Source organism: Mustela lutreola, chromosome 14 (genome assembly GCF_030435805.1).
Source record: "Mustela lutreola isolate mMusLut2 chromosome 14, mMusLut2.pri, whole genome shotgun sequence".
Classification (NCBI taxonomy): Eukaryota; Metazoa; Chordata; class Mammalia; order Carnivora; family Mustelidae; genus Mustela; species Mustela lutreola.
Genome location: NC_081303.1, coordinates 47329971 through 47341876, shown reverse-complemented (window position 1 = coordinate 47341876; position 11906 = coordinate 47329971). Strand labels below are relative to the sequence as shown.

General features: G+C 55.1%; 1 protein-coding gene across 2 annotated transcripts; it reads left to right on the top strand.

Annotated features, from left to right (window-relative positions):
• Positions 1-722: 722 nt before the first annotated feature.
• TNNI1 (troponin I1, slow skeletal type) lies at positions 723-11906 on the top strand. 2 transcript variants are annotated; one of them, XM_059146556.1, is made up of 8 exons: positions 723-785; positions 4172-4215; positions 6447-6488; positions 7128-7259; positions 8173-8262; positions 9423-9599; positions 10532-10641; positions 11550-11906. In XM_059146556.1, the coding sequence occupies exons 4-7, from the start codon at positions 7134-7136 to the stop codon at positions 10637-10639; spliced, it is 501 nt and encodes a 166-aa protein (XP_059002539.1). In that variant the 5' UTR covers positions 723-785; positions 4172-4215; positions 6447-6488; positions 7128-7133; the 3' UTR covers positions 10640-10641; positions 11550-11906. The 2 variants fall into 2 exon arrangements, with proteins under 2 accessions (XP_059002539.1, XP_059002538.1); XM_059146555.1 differs by lacking the exons at positions 723-785; positions 4172-4215 and adding an exon at positions 5381-5648.

Genomic DNA, 11906 nt, shown 5'->3' with positions numbered 1-11906 from the left:
TGGGTGCCGTTTGGAACCCGGGTAACCTAGATTCCCAGAAGCTCACTTGGAGGGGGGTGCAGAGCGTCCACAGACTCTCAGAACTCTGTGTACATAAAGGTGGGTGCTGCTGTGACCAGCCCCTCGGCTCAGCCCCAGGAACCTTCGCTGGAGTTTGCCTGCCGTGCTGTTGACATCACTCCCAAGCCCAAGCAAACTCTTAGGGCCCATGGACCAGAGCCACATGAGAACCCCCAGATCTAGTCTTTAGCCCTCTTAGGCTTTTGCAGTATGGGCTCAGGGATCTGATTTCTACATTTCCTTGTGAGAGATGTAGGTCAGCGAGACGTTAATCCTCCCCCAGCCCTGTTGGGCCCCCCAAGCCTCCTGGTGCCTCCCCGCCCCCCACCCAGAGCCCTGGGCTATGCACTGGTCCCGCTGTCGCTGCTCAGTGCCTCCTCTGGTCTGGCCGCTCATTCTCTCCCCTCTTCAGCTGGCGTCCCCCTAGGTGGGTGCTGGTTGGACTCAGTCGGTGGCCTCTGTGTGCACAGAATCTGTGTGTACCCTGATCTTGGACACACGTGTCTTCAGGGCGGGTCTGTGGTGTGTGCTGCAGCGTGTGTCTGCTCTGTGAGGGGCGTGTGTGTGTGGTGGGAGGGGGTGGGAGGAGGGGCAGCAGCTCTGTTCTATTTTTACTGACCAGTTGCTGTGGCCCATAGTTTTTATAGCCTCCCCTCTGTCTGCGCCTCACAGTCTGCGGTCCTCGGCGAGACACAGGCCAGCCCAGCTCCCAGAATCTGAACGAGGTAAGCAGTTGCAGCCCAGAACTGCGGATCTAAGTTGAGCCCAGAGAGAGAAACCGGGGCTTGAGTTAGAGAAGACACAGGGTTTGGAGAAGGAAGACCTATGCCATGGCCTGTACATTTGGGTTTGCCGGAAGAACGGTCCCAAGATGCTTCCACAGTCCTTTATCCTTAGGAATGATATCTCTCCTGCAAAACTGTAACTGGAGGTAAAAATCTCCACTGCCCATTTTCAGGCTAAGAGCCAGGAGCAGAACTGCCCACAAGGTTGCTCAAGGGGCCCCAGGGTAGAGCCTGGTGGATTGTGTTTTACCCCAGGCTTCCCAGCAGGTCCCGGAGGGAGAGGACGCCCGGAGGAAGGCGTTGGCATTGGGAATCGGCAGGGAGGGGTGGCGGGGCTGCATTTGGAAGTTTAGGAAGAGCCTGACGAGCAAGGAAGGTGGGCCACGCCTACTGCAGAAGACAAAGAAGGGGCTCTGGTGTGTGGGACTCCGGGGAGCCTCGAAGACCAGCCCCCAGCCCCTGCGGACTGAGGAAACCATCTTGCCTCTTTGTTCTTGGTCTCTGAGGGATGTGTTTGGCTCCCCTTGCCCACCCACCTATATAGCAGGGCAAGAGCCACTGTGGGCAGACTGCCAGCCCCACTGTCCACTGCTCCTGGCTCCGAGAAGTAGAAAGTAGTTGGTGGGGTCCTCTAGAGGGAAAACCAATGGTGACAGCATTTGGGGTTGGGGCATGAGAGTCTGTGAAGGCAAAACAGAGGGCATCTTCTATATTGGGAGCCATGGCTGGGGGGTGGGGTGGGGTGGACGACAAATAGTACGAGCCACTGGATTTGGGGGACTGTCGACCCCACTGCTAAGAGCTCAAGCTGGAGGGTGTGAGGGGTGTGGGAATATAATGCTTGTTAATGATCAAAGAGAACTGGGATGCCCTTGAACTGGGGTCCAAGGTCAGGGGGTGGGGAGCAGAGGGAAGAACATGAGCCTAACCAGAAATTTGTGTTCCTGATTATCAGGTGTGAAAAAGATTGGCTCCTGTCCCTATACACACACACACTCACTTACACACTTATCCTTATGCACACGGAGGTTCATAGTTCAGTCCCCTAGGCTAGTTGACATTCCCAGTCCACCCGACAGGGCCTCGGGGAAGGGAAAGCCCAGCTCTGAGTCAACCCCTGGCCATCCTTCACTCCCTCCCTCCGGCGGTGGATTTTCTAATTATCTCCTCGCTTGCTACTTGTGGGGGAGATGGAATGCTAGCCCTCCGACCTCACATTCGCTGCTATCTGCATCCTGACTTCTTATCAGGTTTCTGCTTGTCTTCCACAGGACCTGTCAAGGGGTCCCATTCTGGTGGATATCAGAGCACAGGCTGGGGACCCCGGGGTCTGGCATCTGTCAGGGGGCATACTGGGGGGCGGGCCCTGGAGCTTGGCAGGAGACCAGGTCTGGCCCGGGCCAGGAGGGCCCCACGCTGATGACAGTGGGCTCTCCGAGGGAGGCGGGATCATGGCCAAATGCCCACCAGGGGAGAGGCACATCCCCACTCAGCCGAGACCTGCTGCCCCCTGGGGATGGCATTATGGCAGGGCGGTGGTGATGGACGGAAGGACCTGGAGGTGTTTCTTCACCAGCTCGTGTTTCTTTTTGGACTTATTGCTTGTCTTCAGAGGAGTGGAGCCCTCAGAATAAACAGCTGGTGATAAAATCTAATTTCAGCCAAATATCTGGGGAATTTATGGGTTGGATCCTACCTCTCCTTCTGTGCCCCCGGGTGACAGCTGAGACTCTGGGGTCACACTCCCTTTCCCCCTTCTCCACCCCAGGCCTCACCCTCCCCAGGCGGCAGAGGCAGAGGCAGAGGTGGGAGGCCCAGACGGCTTTCTGACAGTTGGGGGAGACTCAGGACAGGTGGCTGAGCCCCATTCATGGGCTGGGGGAGGAGGCTTCACAGGCACACAGGGAGAGGAGAGAGGTGGCTCTGGAATGAAATGACTGAGCCACTTTACAAACATCCTTTAGATTCTGCCCCCCACCCCAAACCAGGTTCCTGGGCCAAATTCTAACTCCTGACCCTGCACGTCCTGCCCCCGTCTCCCCACACATACACAGGTCTCCCCCATCCTTCAACTCACAACCCAGCTCGGGATGCCTGCCTCGCACACCTGCTCCCGCCAGAGTTGTCCTTCTCCTTCCCCTGATCTTTTGCACGACCCCACCCTCTACTGGAATGCTCTTTGTCCAGGCCCTGGCAAGATGGTGGGTCGGGTCTGGCTTTGGAGTGTCCCCCCGTGCCACCTCAAGGACCCCCTTCTTGGCCTGGGTCCCCCGACTATCAGGGGTGAAGGGAGCCCCAGGACAACCCAGTCGGGGGGCTTCGAACTGTGCTCCGCAGACCAGGGTCCTCACCGAAGGCCGCGGGACTGTTAGGTACCCCTTTCAGCCTGTGGTGCTGGCTCGCATTGCTTGAATTTGTTTTGCTTCCAAGTAAAATTTGGTTTGAACGAAGCGTTTAAGAGCTTTTTTCAGTGGACGACAATTTATCTCACCCCGATTTTTGCAGAGAGGAAAACCGGCCTGGAGAGGGTCAGATAAAGAGAGTAGACCGCAGGATTTGCACGGCCTGCTAGTTTAAGCCCCTTGGGGCAGCGCAGGGCCCCCTACCCGCCCCACCCCTGGGCTGTCAGTCACACTGTGCCCGCGAGGTGCGCCCGCCCAGGCACAAGGACTCAAGAAGAGCGCCCCCTGGAGCTGGCCCAAATGGCAGTTCCCTAAGTCCCATTGTTGCTCTGTGCTCCCCCTCTTTCGGATTCTCCCCTCTCGCAGAATTTCAGCGACGCCTTCGTCCGCTGGAGAGACTCTAAACTCAGCACGTTGTGAAAGACCCCAGACCTCACTTTTCAAACAGATTTCTGTGGATTCTATTCTGTTCCCTACGAGGGCTGGAGGACTTTGCTGGAAAGGGCTCGATAGTAAATATTTTAGGTTTTGTATATTCTATTGCATATTCTTTATTTTACACCCTTTACGCAACACAAGGCCGGGGGCCAGGTTTGGCCTGGGGTCTGTAGTTCGCAGACCCCCGCCCTACGTACCTGTCCAACAGAGCCACTTAGGGTTCTTAGAGTGCTTCTCTGCATTTCTAAGATTTTTCTCTGTCTTGTGAGAGAATGAGGGAATGAATGAGTGAATGGATGAATGAGTGAATGAATGAAAAGAAGAATCAACGGACAAATATTTTTCTTGTCCTGGACCTGTTGGAATCCATTCCGTCTGATTTCTTCTTCCTGTTGTCTGGTTTTCCTGGCCAGGCGGCTGACACAGCGCCAGGGCCCAGCTGGGTTGGGAGACAGGAGTTACAACTTGCTTGCTTTGTGCCCCCAGGTGCTGCCCCCCCCCCACCGACCACCACCATGCCTGAAGTGTAAGTAGCCCCACCCGCCCTGCACCCCCTGTGCTGCAGATTTCAGCCCCATAGGGGAGGCTCCATCTGTTCAAACCCCGAAGCAGCTCCCCAGGAGATCATGTTCTCATATAGAAACAGTCCTGAGTACTAGGTCCCCTGTGTCACCACATGTCCTGCTAGCCTTTGAGCAGAACCTATGCTCCAGGTTGCCTGGGGAAGACCTCTGTGGCCTCTTACAGAGTTCGTGTCTGCACAGGCCAGATGAAATGCATGTGCCAGGTCATGATTTGGCTCAACAGATGAACAAAGCTTTGAGAATTTGCCCACAAGGCCAGGGACGGAAGCTTTCCCATGCCGGAACCCTGTGTTGAGGCTTCCCTGAACTTCCACCACTCCACCCCAACTTACAATGGCTAACGCCTCCCAGCAAGAACCCAGTAGTCCAGAGGGCCACCGGAGTTGTATTTTGTTCTGCCGGAGCCCTTGAGCTGGTCTCCCTGCCTGATGCCCACTGTCCTTCTGGTGTGTGGTTGTCACCACACCATCACTGCCCAAGCTCGTCCACGTTGTTCTGCTATTTCTTATGTCTTCTGCATTATTCACACTCTGTCTTTTGCTCTTTCCTCCTGTCCTTCTTGTGATGGATGCCTGAAGCGAGGTAAGTGAGATCTGGGGTATCTCACCATTCTTGATCACTTGTCTAGGCCCGAGGGACCATCCTGTTTTGGACAGAGTCAGTCCAGTAACAAGGGATGGCCATTGGGTTATTCTACCCCTGCCCAATGACCAAACATCGAGAGAGGAGCAAAGAGGTGTCCTTACACGTCCCTCAGGTCTCAGATAACGCTGTCCCTGAAACAGTCCTGATTTATCAAGGCTGCTGAGAACACAGCCTGTGCCCCGTGCAAGGTCAGGAACTGGAGGGATCGGGCTGTGGACTCTGGTCTGACAAGGGTGGGAATCAGCAGCCCTGATAGAAGGGACGTTTGGCACAGAGATTCTCAGAAAGAATCCAGTTTACCGTTTCTCAATAGCTATATAAATCTATCAGTTTTGCTGAGGCTCCTATTAAAGTGAGTTGCCATTGATCAATGGTCAAACGAGGTGGCCTATCAACTCACCAAGAGGTGGGGGGAAACAACACTGCAACGGACATTTGCCATGGGTGCACGACAGGATATAAACTGTGGGTGGTAATGATCGCGGCAACAGGCCACTTCTCCCACAAGCACCCTAACCTGAAACGTAGCCCAAACCCCGCTTTAGGAGAGGAAGGGACAAACAAACCCTTCTGAACAGTGGGAGTGGAAGTCCCACATCCCGTGCATGAACTACGAAGCCCATTCATCCTCCCCCATTTTCTCCCTTAGAGCCTGCTCACTATGCCTTCCTGACGCACAGCACAGTTCCAGTAGACCGCTGCTCTCTGGCAGCAGCCAGAATCGACAGCCCATGGTCAGGAGGAGCCACAAGTGCTCAGAAGGCCTCACAGCCTCATTAGTTAGGGGTTGAGCAGCGCTCCTTACTGGCCCCTCCCCTGGTGGCAGGGGGGCGGAGGGACACTGCTGCAAGCTGAGACTTGTGAGAGCATACATAGCGGGCAAGAATATATCAAGTATTTTTAGTAAGAAGAGAGAACAATGTTTTTATACCTGAGAAAGACGAAGATGGATGGTGTTGACATTAAAAAAAAAAAAAAAAAAAAGAGCTGTGATGTCTAACAAGACATACATCCTGATGTGTGAAATTCACAGCTTGTTTCCGGACATGATAGATCATTGAGGTACTGGGATATTACCGTGCCGAGCGCTAAGCGGGTGTGTCTGTTTCATGCCTTTCAAAGGACTCGAGCACCCCTGATGTCATTCTGTCTGTAATAATTCTGTGGACTGAGGAAGGTGGGTCTCCGCTTCTTTATTTACAGATGAGGAAGGAGGTGGCCATAGAGGTCATGTGACCCACACAGGATCCCACCAGCACTAGAACCAGGATTGAAAGTGAGGGCTTCAGCCTCTAGGTCAAGGTCAAGGTCAAGGTTGCGGTCACTGACGACAGCATTCCTCGAATTTGAGGGGTTAAATCACAAAGATGGGGAACGCTAGGATTCTGGGACGTTAGGATTCTTAGGACGTTTAGGGGCGAGGATTCTGGGTATAACGGTGGTGAATCTGGAGGACACACATGCTGGCCTAGACCAGATTTCCCGTCTGCAGCCTCTACTTCACCACCCGTCTCTCTCCTTCTCACCATCAGAGAAAGTCCAAGATCACGGCCTCACGCAAGCTCTTGCTGAAGGTGAGGCTTTGTGCTGGCTCTGCGGGGAGAGCCAGTGGGAGGCAGAGGGGGTGTGGTGGAGACTCTGCGGGGGTGTGGAGGGTCAGGGGATAGTGAAAAAAAGGAGGCCAAAGGGCGGAGGCTGAGGAGGGAGGCCGGCCATTGCCTGGAGCCAGGTGGTCGCTGAGTGGAAACCTAAAACTTGGAAGACCCGGCTCCTGCCCAGGTTCCTGAGGGAAGGCAGTGACCAGTTTGTGGGCATTCATCCACGGGTGGCTGCCAGAGGGCTTGCTTTATTTTGGCCAGAGTTTCTCTCTTTGGAGCTCTGTGGGCTGAAACAGAACAGAAGTGGCTACGGGGAAGACTGTGAGGGAAAACAGCTCCGGGGGCCTAGAGACACTGTGTGTGGTGGCCCAGGGTTCCTTCTCACCTGGCCCACCTGCGGGTCGCACACACACCTGCAGGCCTCGGGACCATCTCATCCACGTGCTCCCGGAGCTGCCTGCTCTGGGCCTTGACCAGCATGAGAGGACATGGTGCTTGTAGTGCCAGGGGCCAAGCCGGTACCAGCCTGGGGTCCTCCTTCCCCTCGAGCCCTGATGCTGGGTCGGGAGCGTGAGGCCCCCGGGTCCATGGTTCAGCAGGCTCTGTCCTGTGCAGAGCCTGATGCTGGCCAAGGCCAAGGAGTGCTGGGAGCAGGAGCACGAGGAGCGGGAGGCGGAGAAGGCCCGCTACCTGGCTGAGCGCATCCCCACGCTGCAGACCCGCGGCCTGTCCCTCAGTGCCCTGCAGGTGAGTCTGCGGGGCTGAGCCCCGGGCCTGGGTGGCCAGAGCCTGCACTAACACTGGGGCTCCAGTCTCCGTTCCTTCCCTAGGGGCTCTTCCCTAGCATGGTCTCATGTCCTCGCACAGGCCTCTGGGGGGTGGTGCTGCTAGATCCCCTTTCTTTCTGTCTTTCTTTCCTTCCTTCCTTTTTTCCTTCCTTTTTCCTTCCTTCCTTCCTTCCTTTCTTTAGTTAGATTCCATTTCACAAGTGCAGGGAGGGAGCCTCGGGACATGTCCGTCCTTCCCCCTACAAATAGGTTTTTAATGTTTGAAAAACACAGATAACTGTTTAAATGCCAGCGACTGCAGAGAAAAGAGACTGGAAGGAAATACACCAAAATGTCACCAAGGGTCACCTCCCCCCGGTGGCATCACTTGTTACTTATAGTTTATTCTTTTTATTTAATACTTAGCTTTCAAATTTTCTATAATTTGCTTATTTTTTTAAAAAAATATTTTATTTATTTATTTGACAGACAGAGATCACAAGTAGGCAGAGAGGCAGGCAGAGAGAGAGGAAGAAGCAGGCTCCCCACTGAGCAGAGAGCTTGATGCAGGGCTCCATCCCAGGACCCTGAGATCATGATCTGAGCCAAAGGCAGAGGCTTTAACCCACTGAGCCACCCAGGCGCCCCTGCTTATATTGTTTTTGTGGTAAGAAAATTTTTTAAAGAAAACAATGACATTCAGAAAGGAAAACAAAGGGTTTATGCAGGGAGCTCTTAGCAGCCATGAACCTCAGAGGGAAGGGGTGTATCACCTCCTTTCCAGAATGTAGGTATTGCAAAGCCGCCGGGCAAGGAGGCAGAAAGGGAGGCTGGGGTCCAAATGACTCCTCTCCCCTCTTCTGTTCCTGTGCGACGAACCTTGCTTCCCCCAGGACCTGTGCCGGGACCTGCATGCCAAGGTGGAGGTGGTGGATGAGGAGAGATATGACATTGAGGCCAAATGTCTCCACAACACCAGGGAGGTGAGCTTATAGGAGGGGAGGGGCATGGCTAGCCCAGGCTGGTTGTGTGGTGGGGGCAGGGCATGGGCACTGATGCTGGAACTTCGGACTAGGTCCCCCTCCTTCTGCAGGGTTTGGCAAGTGACCACGTGGGAAGTTCTGGTCCCTCCAGTCCGGCCCCATAGGGCTGGAGATGGGCAGGGAGAGGATAATCACACAGATGAAAAGCACAGACTTCCTCCCCACCTGCCACGCAGGCTCTTCGGTCTAAGAGGATTTGCCCTCTTTGCTCACCCACGCCAACAATCACATGCTGGTTAATAACCTCTTCCCTTTGTGGATGGCTCTCATGTGCACTGCATCCTTTGATCCTCCCTACGCGCTTCTGGATGAAGCAGATGCTATTATCTGCACCTTACAAAGGAGGACGCTGAGGTTCAGAGAGGCTGAGAACTTTAGTCTGGGTCACACAGTGGTGGTTGTGGGACCAGGGCTGGTCGCTACCCCCCGCACTGCGGTGCTCAGCGTTCCCTCAGCGTGGGGTGTGGGAGTAGGAGCTCCGTGCAGACTCTCCTCCCATGTGGTGGGGCAGAGCTCCTGCTGCTCTGGCGGGCTGCTCCTGGGTGCTTGTTTGAGCAGGGAGGAGGGGGTGGAGCGGGATCAGAGAGATTACTCTCTTCCCTTTTCTCCCCAGCAGAAATGACGATTGGTGGCATCAGTAATCTCCCCAGAATTCCCTCCAGAGATAGCACCCTCGGAACTCCCCCTAAGGGGTGTAGGACTTGGGGGGTTATCCACCTGACTGGGTCAAGGCTGTGCTCTCAATGAGCTGCTTTGAAGGCTCACGGGGAGGGACTAGTTAGAAGCAGGAATGGGTCACAGGGATAGGAGGAAGCAGCCCCACACTGTGAAGAGCATTCCAAGCCAGACTTATGCTGAGTTCGGTAGGACTGCCCCATCTATTCCCGTTACCATGACAGAGATGTGTTTTATCTGTCCATTTATTCATTCATTTATCAACAAACACCTGTGGTTGTTCCGAAAGGGATGGGTGGGTCTGAGTGTCCCAGAGGGTCTGGCCTGGAAGCTGGAGAATGTGGGGTGTAGCTTTGGCTGGAACCTTAGAAGGTTGCTCTGGGGTGCTCCCTCGCCATTGGACCCTTGCTCCTTCTCACCTGCAGATTAAGGACCTAAAGCTGAAGGTGCTGGACCTCCGTGGAAAATTCAAGCGTCCACCACTGCGTCGGGTCCGGGTCTCGGCTGACGCCATGCTCCGGGCCCTACTGGGCTCCAAGCACAAGGTGTCTATGGATCTGCGGGCCAACCTGAAGTCAGTGAAGAAGGAAGACACCGAGAAGGTGAGGACCCTTCTTCTCAGAACCTTTCACCCCCTGTCCTATCACCTGTCACTCCGTCACATAACCTCAGGCAGGAGCTCCTGTTGGAGGCCAGGCAGCCAGATAGAACATTCTAGAACCCTCTTGGAGTGATGGAGTCTTGTGATTCTCCTTGGGAGAAAGAAAATCTCTTTGCTCCCTTCCCTCAGGCTGCTCTCAATCTGAGGAGGAAACTGGGACTCAGAGGAAGCCAGACTGAGTAAGAAAGTAGAAACAGCACCCAGTGTGAAGAGAATGTGCAATTAGGGTGACCAGGGAGATAGTGCCCTCTGTCACTAGAGCGGAAAAAAGACAGGAGGTCATTAGGTCATTGTGGCCATTGGACACATGAGCACAGACATTGGAGAACTGAGTTCAATCACTCATTCAGCAACAAATCACTCAGAGCTGATTGAACTCGATATATGTACTCAGAATGGATGGGCTCTAGAAGGAACATGGATGAAAGACATGGTCTTCGGCCCAAGGAGCTTCATAGAGAGAGGAAATGGTAGGTTGTAGGCTGGTAAAATGGAAAATGAGCCAGTTTAGGAGGAGGTAGGCTTCTTAGAAGAGGTGGCCTTGAGCTTGCCTTGAGCACCAGACCAGGAGGTTGGCGTGGGTCTGGAGGCAAGGCTGGACTGTGGTTTACCAGGGTGGGAACTGACGCCGGCACTCCATTGCGATCATCCAGAACTCCCAGTTGACACAGCTTCCTTCTTCCAGTGAAGCCTCAGCTTGTCCCTTGTCTACCCCAAATGTGTCCTTGGGCCTCACCCGTGGGGCAGGGGTGCTGGGATTTCCTCTTGTCAAAGAGGCTGATTTTCCCTCACCAAGTTTCTCTGGTGCCTGGAGGGCCCCCAGTTGCCCCTCGGCCTGCTTGGTCTCCGACATGTGTGTGTGGCCCCCCATAGGAGCGGCCTGTGGAGGTGGGTGACTGGAGGAAGAACGTGGAGGCCATGTCCGGGATGGAAGGCCGCAAGAAGATGTTTGACGCCGCCAAGTCTCCAACCTCACAGTAGAGGTACCTAGAGATGAGCTCCCTTCTTCTGGGCCCACCAGCCTCTAACAGACAATAGGAGCTCTAGGACAATGGCTGTTGGGTCGGGCCCAGTGTGGTACGTTGATGGGGGTCAGCTTGGGTCGACTCAGTCCTGGCTCCAGCCCCTGGAGACCTTGGGCAGATCATTTCTGCTTTGGGGCAGTTTTTGCTCCCTTCATCTCCAAAGCTGGAGGTTCTCAGTCAAGGCGTACCGGTACCGCCAGCAAGGTTCCGACTCCACCCCTGAGCCGCTGAATCAGTAACTCTGGGGGTGGGTCCAGAATCTGGGTGATTCTCCCCCAAGACCTTGAGATCCACTGGGTTGGATGATCCCTGAGGACCCTCCAGCTCTGACTTTCTCAGAGTCTAAGCTTTTAAAAATACCTCTTGGCAAAGTATCCCAAACTCAGAGTCCCTGGCCTCGGGGGGGGGGGGGTTCCATTCAGAGAAGACAAGACCACCCCCTGCCACCCCTGAGGAAATTGCTAGAGAAAGCAGCAACATTAGGCCACATAAAAGCCCCACAGAGTGCTGAGGCCTGCTGCCTTGCCCTGGCACAGGAGGCCTTCCAGAGCCCTGAGCTCTCTGAGGAAGAGATGGGCAAGGGTTAGCAGGTACAGGAGAAGGGCCTGTTTCAAGGCCGAGGTGCCAGGAAAGCACAGAAGTGGGAATTAACCAGCTGAGGGAGAGGAGCCACTGTAGGGCTTCCGAAAGGGATGGGGCGCTTAGCTTGGGCCCTGGCTGAGAAGCTGAGGCTTTATACAAGCCCTTCTGGATGATGGTCCAGCCTGGATGGGGGCAGTGGGGAGGGTGCTAGGGGTGAGAAGTCCCAGAACTTCACGTCCCCCAGGGAAATCTGTAAGATAGCTTCTGCCTCTTTTCCCCTACAGGCCGGCTTGCTGCTCTGTGCTCTGGGCTTCCGCTTCCCGCTCCTCCCTCCAGCCTGGCTCCCCTCTCTGCCTCCCACCCTGCATTTCTGGAGCCTTCCATCCTGATCCCACCTCTCCCCTCCAGCCTGAGTGCCCTCCTCTGGAACTGGGATTAAACAGACACCCGAGAGGACACACAGCCGTGTCTGAAGACCTCCCCCCTCGCAGGGTAGAGACCCCAGGTAGCTGAGCTGGGGAGGAAGAGGTGTGGCAGCACCTTCCCCTCTGGCCCCCGGCTGCAGCCCTGCACTGCTTCCCTGACCTGTAGAGTGCCCCCAGGCATCACAGCTTCTCCATTAAAAACCAGGCTCCTGGTCA